The sequence below is a fragment of the Carcharhinus amblyrhynchos genome, chromosome 2, assembly GCF_965287045.1.
Source record: "Carcharhinus amblyrhynchos chromosome 2, sCarAmb.v2.hapA, whole genome shotgun sequence".
In the NCBI taxonomy this organism is placed as follows: Eukaryota; Metazoa; Chordata; class Chondrichthyes; order Carcharhiniformes; family Carcharhinidae; genus Carcharhinus; species Carcharhinus amblyrhynchos.
The window spans coordinates 102,601,873-102,620,768 of record NC_137325.1 but is presented as its reverse complement, the minus strand read 5'-3'; the positions used below and the strand labels follow the sequence as shown (position 1 = coordinate 102,620,768).

At 43.4% G+C, this 18,896-nt stretch overlaps 1 protein-coding gene across 6 annotated transcripts in view; it reads left to right on the top strand.

Moving 5' to 3' along the window:
• Nucleotides 1–18,896, top strand: part of ankib1a (ankyrin repeat and IBR domain containing 1a) — a 99,849-nt gene that overhangs the window by 29,136 nt on the left and 51,817 nt on the right. For all 6 annotated transcript variants that reach the window (XM_080210089.1, XM_080210098.1, XM_080210081.1 and 3 more), the window contains 2 exons: nt 10,335–10,517; nt 15,789–15,906. In XM_080210089.1, the coding sequence (XP_080066215.1) occupies nt 10,335–10,517; nt 15,789–15,906 (301 nt within the window). The remainder of the gene's footprint in view (nt 1–10,334; nt 10,518–15,788; nt 15,907–18,896) is intronic.

Here is an 18,896-nt window from a genome sequence, read left to right as displayed (position 1 = left end):
TATAAACCTCTATCAGGTCGCCTCTCAACCTTCATATCTCCAGGGAGAAGAGATCTAGCTCCCTCAACCTATCTTCATAAGGCGTGCCTCCCAATCCAGGCAACATCCTTGTAAATCTCCTCTGCACCCTCTCAATAGCTTCCACATCCTTCCTGTAGTGAGGCGACTAGAACTGCGCACAGTACTCCGTGGGGTCTGACAAGGGTCCTATAAAGTTGCAGCATTACCTCCCAACTCCTAAACTCAATCCCTTGATTAATGAAGGCCAGTACACCATATGCCTTCTTGACCGCATCTTCCACCTGTGAGGCCGATTTAAGAGTCCTATGGACCCAGACCCCAAGATCCTTCTGGTCTTCAACCCAGCTAAGGCTCCTACTCTTGATATTGTACTCCTGCATCCTGTTGGTCCTGCCAAAATGGACCACTACACATTTATCCCCGTTGAAGTCCATCTGCCACTTCTCCGCCCAGTCTTGCATCCTATCTATGTCACGCTGCAACTTCTGAAATTCCTCCAGACTATCCACAACACCACCAACCTTGGTATCGTTGGCGAACTTGCTAACCCATCCCTCCACTTCCTCATTTAAGTCATTTATGAAAATGACAAACAGCAAGGGTCCTAGAACAGATCCCTGGGGCACTCCACTGGTGACTGACCTCCATGCAGAAAAAGACCCATCCACAACCACTCTCTGCCTTCTGCTGGCAAGCCAGTTCTGGATCCACAAGGCCAAAGCCCCTTGGATCCCATGCCCTCTCACCTTCTCAAGAAGTCTTTCATGGGGGATCTTATCAAATGCCTTGCTGAAGTCCACGTAAACCACGTCCACCGCTCTTCCTTCGTCAATGTCTTCAGTCACACAGAACTCAGCTTTGCCCTTGACAAAGCCGTGCTGACTATTCCTGATCATTCTAAACTTCTCTAAATGCTCATAAATCTTGTCCCTTAGAATCCTCTCTATCAACTTGCCAACCACTGAGGTCAGGCTCACCGGTTGGTAATTTCCTGGGCTATCCCTGTTCCCTTTCTTAAAAATAGGAACCACATCTGCAATCCTCCAGAACCTCTCCCGTCTCCATTGACGATGCAAAGATCATCGCTAGTTATATGCATTATGCAAAGCAAGAGATTAGATCGATATTCTAGAATGGTATAAACTTTTTTTTTCTCCCTGTTTTGTGAAATGGTCAAATCAATCAGTTTCAGAAATCTTTATTTCAGTTTCAAATTTAACCTTTCTAAAAATATGTCAGTGGAAAATTTGCAGAAAAATCATCACAATCACAAGGAGGTTTACCAGGATGTTGTCTGGTCTTATGAGGAAGGCTGAGGGACTTGAGGTTGTTTTTGTTAAAGAGAAGAAGGTTAAGAGGTGACCTAATTGAGGCATACAAGATGATCAGAGGATTAGATAAGGTGGACTGTGAGAGCTTTTTTCTTCAGATGGTGATGGCTAACATGAGGGGGCATAGCTTTAAATTGAGTGGTGATAATTATAGGACAGATGTCAGAGGTACGTTCTTTACTCAGAGGGTAGTAAGGGCGTGGAATGCCCCTGCCTGCAGCAGTTGAGGACGCGTCAACTTTAAGGGCGTTCAAATGGTCATTGGATAGGCATATGGATAACATTGGAATAGTTTAGGTTAGAGGGTCGTTAGATTCGTTCCACTGTTCGGCGCAACATCGAGGGCCGATGGGCCTGTACTGCGCTGTAATGTTCTATGTTCTACAACGTGTGTCTACATTTTGTTTACATTTTTGTACAGATAAATTTTGTCTTAGTTTGACATTTGCTGACTGACTTGTATGAAACATGATGAATACTACAGTTCATTTAAATACCAGAAGGTGACACAAAAGTGTAGAGGGAACACAGATTCAGTTCTCACATTGAAGAGTTGTGATCTTATCCACAACAGCCAGGGGATAATGACAGATACCTATAAATGGAAAGAAGATCAAATCTGGGACTAACCACAGTTCTGCAGTAGAATTGCATAGCTTTCAGCTGCTTCTGTAAGTAACGAAGACTTAGAGATGATTGCCCTAGTATCGCAAAATCTTTACAGTGCAGGCGGCCATTTGACCCATCAAGTTATCACTAAGTGTGAAAGAGCATTCTGCCTAATTCCACTCCCCTGTCACCTTGCACATTCTTTGTTTTCAAATAACAATACAATTCTCTTTTGAATACCTTGATTTGAACCTACCTCCACCACCCTCTCAGGAAGTTTGTTCCAGACTCCACTCACTCTTTGGGTGAAAATCTTTTTCCTGATTACTTCTACTCCTTTCATCTATTATTTTGAAGCTGTGCTCTCAAGGTCTTCATGTACTGTTGAAAGGGAATGGTTTGTCACTATTTACCCTGAGCATATCTCTCAGGATCTTGAATACTCTGTCAAGTCTCATCTCAGCATTCTTTTTATTTCCAAGGAAAATAGAGCCAACCTCACCATTCTACCCTCACAGAGACAGTTGTTTATCCTTAGAATCATTCTTAAGAACATAAGAACATAAGAAATAGGAGCAGGAGTAGGCCATCTAGCCCTTCGAGCCTGCCCCGCCATTCAATAAGATCATGGCTGATCTGTCGTGGCTCAGTTCCACTTTCCCGCCCTCTCCCCATAACCCTTAATCCCCTCTCTTATCAAGAACCCATCAACCCGCTTCTTAAAAATATTTAGCGAGGCAGCCTCCACCACTTCAACGGGCAGAGAATTCCAGAGATTCACCACCCTTTGAGTGAAGAAGTTCCTCCTCAACTCCGTTCTAAACCGCCTCCCCTTTATCTTGAGGCTGTGCCCCCTAGTCCTACTGTCTTTTTTGAGCGGGAAGAGTCTCTCCACCTCTATCCTATCCATCCCATTCATCATCTTATACGTCTCAATGAGATCTCCCCTCATTCTTCTAAACTCTAACGAGTACAAGCCTAGTTTATTCAGCCTCTCCTCATAGCTCAATCCCCTCAACTCCGGTATCAGCCTAGTAAACCTCCTCTGCACTCCCTCCAGGGCCAAAATATCCTTGCGCAGGTGCGGCGCCCAAAACTGCACACAGTACTCCAGCTGCGGCCTCACCAATGCCCTATACAGCTGCAGCAAGACCTCCCTACTTTTATATTCAATCCCCCTCGCTATGAAGGCCAGCATCCCATTCGCCTTCCTGACCACCTGCTGCACCTGCAAGCTGGGTTTTTGCGACTCATGCACAAGGACCCCGAGGTCCCTCTGCACCGTCACCTGCTGCAGTTTTTCGCCACGTAAGTAATAGTCCTTCCTACCATTCTTCCTACCAAAGTGGACCACCTCACACTTGCCAACATTAAATTCCATTTGCCATTTCCTGGCCCATTCGCCCAGCCTATCTAGATCCTTCTGCAGACTCTCCACACCCTCCGCACAATTTGCCTTTCCCCCAATCTTGGTGTCATCAGCAAATTTCGACACCCTGCACTCGGTTCCCTCCTCCAGATCATCTATATAAATGGTAAATAGCTGAGGCCCCAGCACCGACCCCTGGGGCACCCCACTAGTCACCAACCGCCAATCCGAATAGCACCCATTGACCCCCACTCTCTGCCTCCTATTTGACAACCAATCCTGTATCCACGCTAACACCCTACCCCCAACTCCATGTCCCCTGACCTTCTGCAATAACCTCTTGTGAGGTACCTTGTCAAACGCCTTCTGAAAATCCAGAAAGACCACATCCACCGGCTCTCCTCTATCCACTGCCCTAGACACATCCTCATAGAACTCCAGTAAATTTGTCAGACACGACTTCCCTTTAATGAAACCGTGTTGCGTCCGCCCTATCAAGCAATTCCCTTCAAGATGCCTCGCAATTTCCTGCTTAATGACGGATTCTAACATTTTACCTACCACAGACGTTAAACTAACCGGCCTATAATTCCCCGCCTTTTGCCTGGCACCCTTCTTAAACAACGGCGTAACATTAGCCGTTTTCCAATCTTCCGGCACTTCCCCGGAATCCAGCGACGTCTGGAAAATAACCACCAAGGCATCCACTATCACCTCCGCCATTTCTTTCAGAACCCTCGGATGCATTCCATCCGGTCCTGGGGACTTGTCCACAATCAGCCCCTCCAGTCTGTCGAGCACCACCTCTCTAGTAACAGTAATGTCATTAAGACCCTCCATTCCTACCACCTTTCCATCGCTAACACCCGGCAAATTATTCACGTCCTCCTCCGTGAAGACAGAAACAAAAAAGTTATTCAAGACCTTAGCCATATCCCCATCCCCTACCACTAGCTCCCCTTTCTCATCCTCTAAAGGACCAACGTTCACCCTAGCCAGCCTCTTCCTTTTTATATATTTATAAAAACTCTTGCTATCCTTTTTTATATTAAGTGCTAGCCCAGCCTCATAGCTTCTCCTACCCTTCTTTATCAACTTCTTTGTCAATCTTTGTTGACATTTAAACCTTTCCCAATCCTCTTCTCGCCCACTGCTCTTAGCTACTCTAAATTCCTCCGCTTTTAATTTAACACTTTCCTTCACCTCCTTCGTTATCCACGGCTTATTACCTCTCTTCCTACTGTCCTTTTTAACCATCGGAATAAATTTCTGCTGAGCACCAAGAAAGATCTCCTTAAAGATCCTCCACTGCTCCTCAGCAGACCTACCTTCCAACGCACTCCCCCAGTCCACATTTGCCAATTCTTCTCTCATCCTACCATACTCCCCTCTGTTCAAACAAAGGACACGTGTCCGGGAACCCACTTTCTCCTCCTCCATCTGCACCAGAAACTCCACCATACAATGATCACTCTCTCCAAGAGGATCCTTCACCGCAAGGTCCCTAATTTCTTCCTATTCCCACTCATGCCTTCACAGCCTTCCTCAAATATGGCACCCAGAATTGGGTTTAGTACTCCAGATGAGGTCTGACTGGTGTCTTATACAAGTTCAACATGACTTGCTTACTCTGTACGCAGTCCCTTATTAATAAAACGTAGGGTACTATATGCTTTATTAACTGCTCTCTCAATATGCTGTGCCATCTTTAATGACTTGTGTCCATATACGCCAAAGCCCCTCTGTTCCAGCACCGCCTCAAGAGCTTTTCCATGTATTTTATACTGTGTCTCCACATTCTTCCTGTCAAAATGAATCCCTTCACACTTCCCTGCATTGACCTTCACCTGCCACTAATTTTTATATCATCCGTAAATTTTAAAATCATGCCCTTAACTCCACAGCCTTGGTCATTCATATATATCAGGAAAAGCAAGGGTCCCAACACTGACTCCTACTGAACTCCGTGACAAACATTCCTCCAATGTGAAAAACAATTATTCCTATTCCTATCACTATCCTGTTTTTCTACCACTCAGCCAATTTCTTGTCCAACTGCCTACTTTTCCTTTATTCCATTAGCTGGAATTTTACTCTCAAGCCTGTTGCATGCCATGTATCAAATACCTTTTTGAAAATTCATATGCACCACATGAACGGCATTGCACTTATCCACCTAAAAGCAAATTACTGTAGATGCTTGAATCAGAAACAAAAATAGAAGATGCTCGCAAATCTCAGGAAGTCTAACAGAATCTGTGGAGAGAAGATAGAGCGACTATTTCAAGTCTGGATGTCCCTTCATTTGAGCTCTGAAGGGTCATCTAGACTCGAAACATTAGCATTGTTCTGTCTCCACAGATGCTGTCAGACCTGCTGAGACTTTTGAGCATTTTCTGTTCTTGCCTCTTATCTACCTTCTCTGTTACCTCTTCAAGAAACAGAATGGGTGGCATAGTGGTTAACACTGCTGCCTCACAGCACTAGGATCCCAGGTTCAGTTCCTGGCTTGGGTCACTGTCTGTGTCTGCATGGGTTTCCCTTGGGTGCTCAGGTTTCCTCCCACAGTCGTGGGAGACGTGCTGATTCAATGCAGTGACCCAAATAGGCGCCGGATTGTGGCAACTGGGGGAATTTCACAGTGACTTCAATGCAGTATTAATGTAAGCCCTACTTGCGACTCATAAATAAACTTAACTTTAGAAGTTATATGGCCTGCTGAAACCAGGTTTTTTGGGGGGGGGGGGGAACAATCTCAATACATCTTCCCAAAACGCATTGAGGCGAATTCAGCAAAATATACAAGCATTGCTGAAGTTTTTTTTGTGTGATATAAAATCTATTCACTTATCTCCGCATCTGATTCAGTTGCGGTCCTTGACATCAAGCAACGTTTGACCAAGTGTGGCATCAAGAAGCCCTTATAAAATTAAAGTTGGTGGGGGGGGAAGAGAGGGAGAGAAAACACTCCGCTTGCTGGAGTGAAATCTTGCATGAAAGGAGATGGCTGTTAGAGACCGATCACAGTCCCAGCATATGGGTGGCATGGTGGCACAGTGGTTGGCACTGCTGTCACAGCACCAGGGTCTCAGGTTCAATTCCAGCCTTGAGTGATTTTTGTGTGGCGTTTGTACATTCTCCACATGTCTGCATGGGTTTCCTCCAGGAGCCCCGGTTTCCTCCCACTCTCCAAAGATGTGTAGGTTAGGTTGATTGGCCATGTAAAATAGGTAAATTGCCCCTTAGTGTCAGGGAACAGGCAGAGTAAATGCATGGGGTTGAGAGGTTAGGGCATGGGTGGCAGGCTGTGTGGGCTGGATACCCTCTTTCTGCGCAGTAGGGATTCTATGATTCTATGACTTCCGTATTGGTGCAGGAGTTCCTCAGGGAATATTCTGGCCTAAACAGCTTCATAAATGATCTTCCTTCCATCAAGAAGTCAGGTGGTGATCACTGATTGCAAATTGAAATGGAGCACTGTACAATTCGCAAATGTGCCCAAATGTAGAAAGACCTGGGCAATTCAGTTTGGCAAGTAGTATGCATTACACACAAGCCCAGGCAACGACTGCTCTCAATGAAAGTCCCTCCTTGACATTCAACAACATTTATTTTGTTCAGCCTCAGCCATCAACATCTTAAGAGTTACTATTGACCAGAAATATAACCGAACTGCTATATAAACACTAGCTATAAGAGCAAGTCAGAGATTGGTTATTGTGTGTTAAACAATTCTCCTCTTGACTCCCGAGGAATGTAATGCAATACTTTCCACTTGCCTGGATGAATGCAGCTCCAGTGATGCTCAAGGACAAAGAAGCCAACATGATTGGCACATCACCCACCACCTTAATTAACCACTTACTCGTGCCGCCACCAGCATATGTGACCATAGTGTGTGAAGTGCATTGCAGCAACTCACCAAACCTTATTCAACAGTGCCTACAAAATCTAATTGCTACCACCCAAAAAGAAACAGAGGAACAACACCTGCAAGTTCCACTGCAAGCCACGGGTCATCCTGAATTAGAAACATATCACTTTTTTGTCATCCATGGGTTGAAATCTGGTACCTCCCTATCTAAGAGCACTGAGGGAATACCTTAACCACGTGGGCTACAGTGGTTCAAGAAGGTGGCTCACCATCACTTTCTCATGGATACTGTGTGCCATGGGCAGTAAGTGCTTGTCTTGGTACTAAAGTGCACCTCTTCTGAATGAACACTGCTGTTTAATTTACTGTGGTGATTTTTATGCTCATTGAGATTCAAAGATGCTAATGCTTGAGAGAGAATTCTATTTGCAACCTTTCTCTTGAATTGTTCTCAAGCCAGTAATCATTCCTTTGAAAAAATATTGAGGGTACCAGATGGTCATTTGTAGGATGGAAAAATGTTTCACAGAGTGGTGCAGGAATTAGCACTGCTGCCTCGCAGCACCAGGCACCTGGGTTCAATTCCAGCCTTGGGTGACTGGGTGGAGTTTGCACATTCTCCCCATGTTTTCACAATTTCCTTTGGGTTCTCCGGTTTCCTCCTGCAGACCAAATGTGTGCAGGTTAGATGGATTGGCTACGCTAAATTGCCCCTTAATGCCAATAAACCATGTTATGAACTGAACTAATTATCTTAATTTAGTTATTAGTGAGATTATTAGCACTCAGGATTGTTCAGAAAGTGGTTCCCAATTGCAGAAACATATCTAAAGTAGGCATTTTGTTTTGGGTTTTGTAAATGTGAGCTGGTTGAGTGCAATCTTCATTCAATTACCATCTCTCAAAAAAAATAATCTAACCACTGACTTTTAATGCCATCACCTTAAATGAAACCTTCACCATTAATGTCCTAAGTGTCGTCATTGATCAATAACTTAACTGGAGTGGATGAATACTTTGACTGCAAGAGCAGTCAGGAACTGGGTACTCTATGACGAGTAAAATTCTACCTGATTTCTCCAAAGTCTGATAGACACTTCATTGACCAAATTAAACATACCCTCCCTGCACCTTTTGCAGCATGGCTGCAATGTGTATCATTTACAAGATGAGCACACAGTGACTTGCCGTGGCTCCTTTGACAGTACCTTCCAAATCTGTGGCCTCTATTACCTACAAGAATTAGGGCAGCAAGTGCGTGGGAACAGCATCACCAGCACTTTCAATCTCCACTTTATAACACTTCCAAGGTACACACGTTCCTAATTTGAAAATGTATCACTGTTCTCCTCTTCACTCCTGGGTCAAAATCCTGATGCTTGCTCCATAACAGCACTGTAGGAGTAGCTGTCCCACATAAACTATTGCAGTTCCAGAAGGGAGCTTGCCACTGCCTTGAGGACAATTTAGGATGGGTAGTAAATGCTGGTCTAGTCAGTGATGTCCAGTTCCAATGAATGAATAAAAGAATACAACTAGTCCAATAAGGGCTGATGAGCATAATATAGCTTAGTGCAAGTTCTTTGCAATTATTATGAAATAACATCTTAAAAATGTAAATTTTTACACCATATATGAACATTAATGATATTTGCTTTGTTTTTACTCAGCATTTTCCCTCCCCATTCAAGTCTTTTGATACGCTTGTTTTTGCTCATTTTCCCCATTCTTTTTCTTCCTTTCCCTTTTTAATTTGGCCAATGGTTTGATTTATTATTGTCACATGTATTCATACACAGTGAAAAGTATTGTTTCTTGCATGCTATACGGACAAAGCATACTGTTTGTAGAAAAAGAAACGAGGAAGTGCAGGCTGTAGTCATGGCTTAAAGTAAAGTTTTATTTATTCAACACAAGTAAGGCTTACTGCAATGAAGTTACTGTGAAATTCCTCTAATAGCCACAGTCTGGCACCTGTTCGGGTCAATGCTCCTAACCAGCACGTCGCTCAGAATGTGGGAAGAAACCCACATAGACGCGGGGTGGGGGGGTGGTGGTGGTGGTGGTGGTGGAGGAAACGTGCCAACTCCACACAAACAGTGACCCAAGCTGGGAATCAAACCCGGGTCCCTAGCAGTGTGAAGCAGCAGTGTTAACCACCACTAGAGTGTAGAGAAAGATCACTTAATGCAAGGTAGGTCCATTCAAAAGTCTGATGGCAACAGGGAAGAAGTTGTCCTTGAGTCGTTTGGTACGTGACCTCAGACTTTAGTATCTTTTCTCTGAAAGTGAAAGAGAAAATGTCCAGGGTCCATGGAATCCTTAATTATGCTGGCTGCTTTGCCAAGGCAATGGGAAGTGTAGACAGAGTCAATGAATGGGGGGCTCATTTGCATGATGGGTTGGGCTACGTTCACGACCTTGTGCTCTTGGGCAGAGCATGAGTCATACATACCAAGCTATAATACAACCAGAAAGAATGCTTTGTATGGTGCATCTGTAAAAGTTGGTGAGAATTGTAATGGACATGCCAAATTTCCTTAGTCTTCTGAGAAAATAGAGGCGCTGATGGGCTTTCTTAGTGTCAGCCTGGGGGGACCAAGACAGGTTGTTAGTGATCTGGACACCTAAAAACTTGAAGCTTTCAACCATTTCTACTTCATACCTGTTGATGTAGACAAGGCCATGTTCTCCACTATGCTTCCTGGCGTCAATGACAATTTCCTTAGTTTTGATATTAAGGGAGAGATTATTGTGCCGCACCAGTTCACTGGATTCTCTGTCATTCCTGTATTCTCTCTCATCATTCTGTGAGATTCGATCCACTACGTTAATGTGGTCGTCAAACTTGAATAACGAGTTGGAGGGGAATTTGGCCCCACAGTCATAGGTGTATAAAGATATAGTGGGGGGGCTGAGAACACAGCCTTGTGGGGCACCGGTGTTAAGGATGATCGTGGAGGTGTTGTTGTTGCTGATCCTTACTGATTGTGGTCTGGGTTTGAAATCAAATCCCATTATTGTGATTCACTTAACGTATGACCTCTGTCTCACTTGCATGGGCTAGATTCACAAACCATATTAAAACTGAGACAAAAAGATCTTAATTTTTCTTTTTCATTGATTTCAGCTTTTAGTTAAGTATGATGCAGACCTATTTGCAGAAAACGAAAACAGAGATACTCCCTGCGACTGTGCGGAGAAACAGCATCACAAGGATCTTGCTCTCAATCTTGAGTCACGGATGGTATTTTCACGAGATCCAGAAGCTGAAGAAGTGGAAGCAGAGTATGCGGCTTTGGACAGAAGGGAGGTACGGTTTTAGAAGAAGTTTTTAGATATTTGTAAGTCTGAATAAGTTATGTTTTCAATACAGTTATGGTTTCAAAGAACAAAAACAGCCTGGGAAACAGGCCCTTCGGCCCAACGAGCCCGCGCCGCCATTTTAACATTACCAGTCCCCCCTCCACCCATGACCCTTATCTATGATTTTGGCATTCCACATTGAGGGAAACTAATTTAGGGACAATTTATTACCTCCAATCAGCCTAATAGCACATCTTTGGGGTGTGGGAGGAAACCGGAGCACCTGGAGAACACCCACGCAAGCACGGGGAGAATGCGCAAACTCCCACAGATACTGGCCCAAATCCATGTGTCTGCACAGCAAACAGTGATAGTCACTGAGCTGTCGTGTTGCCCAGCATCTGGTCCAGTTTAAGCGCACACTAACAACATGAAGCACAAGGCTACGCCCGAACATCCAAGAGCAGCCCTAGTACGACCCATCGCATGTATGCCCCTCGTTGGACAACAGGGTGGGCCGACTTAAAACCTGTTTCAAGACGTATATTCCATGAGGTTTGTTTACAATTATGCTGGAACCAATTGAGTTTGGACATCAACAGCAAATCAACTCAAGACCAAACATGGAAATATTTTAGGCATGAAAAGATTTTGGCTGAAGAACAGGTTTTAAGGGTTGGAGGATTGAGATGGAGAGCGAGAAGGTTCAGGATAGGAATTTGAATGTAGAGCCAAATTGACTGAAATTGACTAATGTTGAGAGAAAAGGGGTAGGAATGGACTTGATTTTGATTTGATGAATTATTGTCACACGTATTAGCAGACAGTGAAAAGTATTGTTTCTTGCACGATATACAGACAGAGCATACTCTTCATAGAGAAGGAAACGAAAGACTGCAGAATGTAGTGTTACAGTCATGGCTAGGGTATAGAAAAAGATCAACTTAATGCAAGGTAGGTCCATCCTAAAGTTGGTACTGTGTTTTGGCATCTTTGGATCTCCTTAGTTCATATCTGGCTTTCTTGTATAGGTCAGGGTCTTGAACGCCTCAGACCTAGACTTCAGCAAACAGTGGATATCCCTGTTCATCCATGGTTTCTGATTTGAGAAACACATGGATTTGCTTCTTTGGCACGCAGTCTTCTACATACTCACTAATGAAGTCAGTTACTATAGGACAGGTAAATAGTCCTTTGAGCGCTTGAACCAGAACAGATTGCATAGGTGAGGAGACAAGGCCATTAAAGGACTTCAACATAACTATAAGAATTTTAAATTTGAAGTGTGTGTCTTATCCTCAGTATAAAGTTCAAAATGCTCACTCTTCTCTATAACTTGCTTATTTTGCAATATCCCTGCCCACTTTCAGAAACCTCTTCAAAAAAACTATCCCTAACTGCATTTTCAGTTAATGGAAAATGAGAACTTGTCCACTTTGGCAGGGAGAAGAGAAACGCAGTAAACTATTTAAATGGGAAGAGACAGCAAAATGCAGTGGTACAGAGGGATCTGGGTATCCTGGTACACAAATCACAAAATGTTAGCATGCAAGTGCAGCAAGTGATTAGGAAGACAAATAGAATGTTGCATTTATTGCAAGGGGAATGAAATATGTAAGTAGGAAAGTTTTATGCATCTGTACAGAGCCTTGGAGACCACATCTGAATCGGTTTTGGTCTCCTTTTTTGGAACTAAATTTAATGAGTTCCGAGAAGGTTCACTCAATAAGAGGCTTATCTTAAGGTTGAACAGGCTAGGCCTATGCTCGTTGGAGTTTAGAAGAATGAAAGTCGATCTTATTGAAATACAAGATCCTGAGGGGACTTGATAGAATAAATGCCTAGAGGATGTTTCCACTATGGGAGAGTCTGTAACCAGGAGACAACACAATTTAAAAATAAGAAGCCTGTAAAGGTATGTGGAATTCATTTCCCCAGAAGGCTACAGAAGTTAGGTTATTGAATTTATTAAAGGCAGAGTTGGACAGATTTTTGATAGACCCGGTGAGGCAAGGGTTATGGGTGTCAGGTGGCACAGTGGTATTGAGACCACAAGCAGATCAGCCATGATCTTATTGAATGGTCTGCTCCTATGTTGGGTTTCAGTTTCTGTTACTGAAGCCATAAATGTGTGTATCAGGAGCAAGAGTCAGCCATTCAGACCCTTGAGCCTGCTTCACAAAAATTGATCCCATAACATAATTTGTTAATATCCTGTAATTCCTTTGATTCTGTGTGCTATTTTAGCTACAAGTAAAGAGAATATTTGTGTCTCCTTAAAATAAAGGTTACCTGGCATTTAGATGCCGGTGAGCTGAGCTTTACTTGTGTGTCCATTGTCGCTGAACAGGGAAAGATGCAAAAAGTAGTCGTGTAACTCTCTTGCGGTCCATGTTGCTGTTAACAGATCTGGCAGTATAAGAATGCCCTTTGGCAGTCACTCAACTTGGCAAATGTTTCAACTAACAAAATAATTCCCTTTAGATCCTTGGTGCTACTGATGATACTATTGACAAAATTACATTTAAATGATCCCATGCAAGGTAAATGAATTAATAGGCTAGAAATGCTACCACTATAGCCTGCTGCTAAGGAAAGGAACTGACTCAACCAAACTGAAAGTGTCTGTTAGTGGATAATTTCATCATTGGAATTCTGTCACTTTGTGCCACAGGAAATTTGGAGCAACTAAGTGAAGTCTACAAGATGGTAAAGATAGCAGACAATTTCTATTAAAGCAGATTTATGATTACTATTCAATTTGAAGCTGTTGCCTTGTTTTAGCATTTTGACCTGTTAATTCCTGCGGCCTGTAACTTCCTCAGTGACAACTTCTGGTGGTTTGCCACTCCTAATGGATTTACCCATGTTGAAGTTGCAAAGCCCCTGTCTTGACCAATCTTCCTTATTCAGGCTAGGTGAGACAGGAGCCACAAAGCCAGTTCCCAACTGTACCGGTGAGGAGCAACATGGTGCAAGGAACAAAGAAAATTACAGCACAGGAACAGGCCCTTTGGCTCTCAAACCTTGCACCAACCATGCTGCCTGACTTAACTAAAACCCCCTACACTTCTGGGGACCATATCCCTCCATTCCCATCTCATTCATATACTTGTTAAGGCGCCCCTTAAAAGTCACTACTGCATCTGCTTCCACTACCTCCCCCAGCAACGAGTTCCAAGCACCCACCACTCTAAACAAAAAAACTGCCTCATGCATCTCTTTTTTTATAACTTGCCTCTTGCACCTTAAACCTGTACCCTTTAGTTATTGACTCTTCCATCCTGGGGAAAAAGCTTCTGATTATCCACTCTGCCCATGCCTCTCATAATCTTGTAGGCTTCTATCAGGCCGCTCCTCAACCTCTGTTATTCCAGTGAAAACAAACCAAGTTTCTCCAACCTCTCCTCGTAGCTAATGCCCTCCATACCAGGCAACATCCTAGTAAATCTTTTCTGTACCCTCTCCAAAGCCTCCACATCCTTCTGGTAGTGTGGTGACCAGAATTGAACACTAAGTTCCAAGTGCAGCCTCACTAAGGTTCTGTAAAGCGTGAACATGACTTGCCAGTTTTTAAACTCAATACCCTGACCAATGAAGGCAACCAGGCTGTGTTCCTCCTTGACTTCCTTCTCCACCTGCCTTGCCACTTTCAGTGACCGGTGTACCTATACTCCCAGATCCCTTTGCCTATCAATACTTCTGAGGGTTCTGTCATTTACTGTATATTTTCTATTTGTATTAGATCTTCCAAAATGCATCACCTCACATTTGCCCAGATTAAACTCCATCTGCCGTCTCTGGCCCAAGCCTCCAACTGATCTATATCCTGTGCATTCTCTGATGGTCCTCATCGCTATCCACAAATCCACCAACCTTTGCGTCATCCGCAAACTTACTAATCAATCCAGTTACGTTTTCCTCCAAATCGTTCATATAATTACAAACAGCAAAGGTCCCAGCACTGATCCCTGAGGAACACCAGTTGTCACAGCCCTCCATTTAGAAACACACCCTTCCACTGCTATCCTCTGTCTTTGACAGAGCCAGTTTTGTATCCACCTTGCCAGGTCTCCTTTGATCCCATGCGACTTCACCTTCTGCACCATGTCTGCCATGAGGGACCTTGTCAAAGGCCTTACTGAAGTCCATGTAGACAACATCTGCTGCCCTACCCTTATCGATCATCTTTGTCACTTCCTTGCAAAACTCGATCAAGTTCGTGAGACACGACCTCCCCTTCACAAAACCATGTTGCATCTCACTAATATGTCCATTTCTTTCCAAGTGGGAATAAATCCTGTCTCGAAGAATCCTCTCCAATAATTTCCCTACCACTGATGTAAGGTTCACCAGCCTGTAATTACCTGGATTATTCTTGCTACCCTCTTTAAACAAAGGAACACATTAGCTATTCTCCAATCCTCTAGGACTTCCCCTGTAGGACGTTTCACAACACCAGGTTCAAGTCCAACAGGTTTATTTGGTAGCAAACACCACTAGCTTTCGGAGCTCTGAAAGCTAGTGGCATTTGCTACCAAAAAGACCTACTGGACTTGAACCTGGTGTTGTGAGTCTTCTGTGTTTACCCCAGTCCAACACCAGCATCTCCACATCATGACCTCACCTGTAGCCAGTGAGGATACAAAGGTTTCTCTCAAGGCCCTAGCAATTTCCTTTCTTGCCTCTCTGTATTCTGGGGTATATCCCATCAGGCCATGGAGACTTGTCTACCTTGATGTTTGTCAGGAACTCCAACATCTCCTCCTTTTTGATCTCAACATGAGATGATGCGGGGAGGTGATGTGTGTGCAGGGCCCAGTCAGTGCTTTTTAAATAGTTACTCTGGGGCCAGAAGTAATTTTCTTTTCCTTCTAATTCTTTTAAACTATCAGGGTAAAACTGGCCAAACCATCCATAGTTAGTGATTTGAATCACTTTCTGTCATATGGTTCTCAGCGCAGCGCAATTGTCCAGGGGAAGTCAGCACTTTCAGGCAAATGCTTAAAGATAACATAGGAACTTCCGAGAGGGATTCCCAGCTCATTATTGGGGTACCTCCTAAATGCATGCTAGAGAACCAGAAAGTTATGGACCTATGAGTAGGTTATCATAGTGTCAACGTTTGGAAAGAAACTGGAGTTTTATGCAAATGACCTATATGTTTGGAATACATTTTGTAACTATAGATTTTATATAAAGATATGATTGGCAGAGTTTGATTTTCAACTTACAAGTCTTTATCCAATGTCTTTTGATATTTTCTTCCATTCTGAAGCCGTATGAAGGCCTAAGGCCGCAGGACCTGAGAAAACTCAAGGATATGTTGATCGTGGAAACTGCAGACATGCTTCAAGCCCCGCTTTTTACTGCAGAGGCACTGCTCCGAGCCCACGGTAAAGTTATTAACTATTGGGGGGTTTAGGCTCCTACATGAAATATACAGCTATAATTTTCATTTGTTATGCATTTTAAATTCACTGCCCAAAGTCAAATTTTGTATTTAACAATTGGTTGCAGATTATTAGATGCTAATTGATATGTTGCTACATTAGAGTATGCAATTTGTTTCAAGGAACTCAAGAAGATTTCTTTAAGCCATATTTGTTTACCTTCAAAAGAAAATAATAGCTGTGAATTTAAAATAATTTTAAAAAAGCACAATGCTGGAAATGTGCAGCTTTATGTATCTATGTGTAATCTTGGATGGTGACCAACATGCACACGCATGCGTGCATGCACCTGGTCTGATTCGAATACGAGCTATTAACCCATAGATTGCAATAAGCCATTAGGACTCGTGGCCTCAATGGAATGTTCAGAGAGCCTGGTTCTCAGTGAGCAGAATTAGTATCTATAGGAATGGTTATTAACCCACACTTCTGATTACTGTCATTTCAGCTGCTCTGTATAATCTTTCAAGCCAGTTTACTCTGTCATTACAACCCTCATTATTTAAAGAGAGCGTTTTTTTTTTAATGTATTTGCCAGCCATACTACTGGCCTGTATAACCTGACTATGAGGAAGCTGGCAACCCAGTATGTGACAAGCATGCTGTAGTAGCAAGAAATCATTTTGTAAAGTATCTTGGACCAGAACTCTTGCTTTTCGAAGCTGAGATTATTATATCAGTTGCAGCCTCCTGGAAGTATTCCTTGCTGGATATCAAAGTGGCCATGGCCCTCAATGATTTTGCCTCTAGTTACTTCCAGGTCATTATCATAGAGATTTAGTGATCTCTAGTTGGCTGCATATAAATCATAGAATCATGCAGTGCAGAAGAGGCCCTTCAGCCCATCACACCAACACGTTAGAAACACCTGAACCCCCACCTAATCTCATCTGCCAGCAAATGACAGATGGATCATTTGCCAAGGCTGACAGTTCATAATTTTTCCCTGGGACAACAGCCAGAACGGGTGGGCACTTGTACTTGTGTTTCTGGCTGCTTTATCACAGTGCAGCATGTCATTGATGATATAAACATAGTAACCTGATGGCTGAGAGCTTGTAGTTGCAGATCAGCAGAACATCAATGATTATTATAGCTCTACACTAGGAGTTGCTATGTTGCTTTCCTGAAATGTTAGTCCAAATCCCTATCCTTTTCATGCTTGAAAGTATTCTTCCATGGCAGCTGCAAAGTGCAAAAGAATGCACATCCTCCATCCTTGGCTAACAACACCCTTGAGGAACCCTGCCAATTAACCCCAAAACCAGTCCACGGCAGCCGCATGATAATCGGATGTGACATCAGGCAAGTCATTGGCATCCTCAAGATGCATTTCAGATGTCTGACCAGATGTGAAGCCCTTCACTACTTGCCCATAAAGGTTTCCAGTATAATTGTTGTGTGTTGCATACTACACAGCATTGGGCTACAGTGAAAAGTAGAAGTGTTGGCGTAACAAGCCACTCAATATTCATCATCTGAGGATTCTAATGGACATGAAGATGGTGCGCCAAATACCACATCCAATGAGATTGCTGCTCAAGATTCTTAAGATTCCCTAATAACTTGAAGATACAGTTAGTCACTCACGATGGACCAAAGTCTGCACCACCACTTCCCCCCACCATTAACACAAAGATGCCCTGTAGCCAATTACCGTCTCCATCAGTGTTGCGTACTGGTTGAAAGAGGAGTGACAAGTGAGATGTGAAGTGGAATTCCCAGTTCTCATGTCCCCCTCTCACCTTCATCCCTTTCTTGAGTTGGGAGTGTGAATCAGTGACATGTTGTAATGCTGTGGGAAGATATGTGTTATCTGGTTTAAGACAACAGACACGTTGGTATCCAAAGCAGATTGATTCATTTGAATGTCGTGGTTGAAGTTCCACAATGGAGGCTGCTCTCCAAAGGAGAAGGTAATTCCCCAATGGCCATCTGAATTAATCCATTAATGCTGGAGCTGGATTCCTCTATACTCTCCTATATATTGAACAGTGAGCGAGGTAGGACTGCCAGTACATCTCAGGTTTTCTCCTGACTCTCTTTTTATTCTTCACATTGGACCCTGGGGACCAGCATCAATGTTAGATTGAACAGAGCTTGGAGAGGAGTATGATTTTTGAATGCATTACTGTCCTTGCCACTAAGTTAGACACCACTTGTGATCAGAGACACTGGATGAGAGCCATTTAACTCCAGTAAGACCCAGTCACATGCATATATTTGCTCTGTGATAGGTACGAATACATTCTATGAATGTACACCTTCAAAGAATCAGTTCTCCTGAGTAATTGCTGTTCACAATTACTCAGGGACATGGATTCATAATGATAATGAAAAACACAATATAATTAAAATATTACTTAAATCAAGTCAACATCTCAAACTCTTATACTAGATGTGGGTCAGCGATATTTAATTCTACTCCCAGTCAGTTGTGAAGACCCAGCCCCTCTATCTCTGGTCCAGGGATGCAAATATGCCACTGTCTGCCATGGTCTTTTCCTCTAATATCAACGTACCTTGAGTGCTTACTTGTCCTGCAATAGGGGCGACAGAACTATGAGCGAGGTATGTGTTCAACCACTGGACCCAGTGCATTCAGTGAGGGTAATTATCGGGCAGATGCATCACAGAGCATAACAGTGAGTGGTAGTGGTGGATAGATAAATGAGGAGGTGAGAAACAGCATAGAAAGTGAACAAAGGGTGGTGTTCAAACTTGGGTGGCTTTGAGGAGTGATGCAATAGAGTAAACACAACAGGTCATGGTGTCAAGAGTGGGTTAGGATATGCACTACAGGATGTAACTTTTTTTTAAAATAATTCATGGGATGTGGGAGTCACTGGCAAGAATACCATTTGCACATTCCAAATTGCCTTTGAACTGACTGGCTTGCTAGGCCAGTTCAGAAGGCAGTTATGAGTTAACCA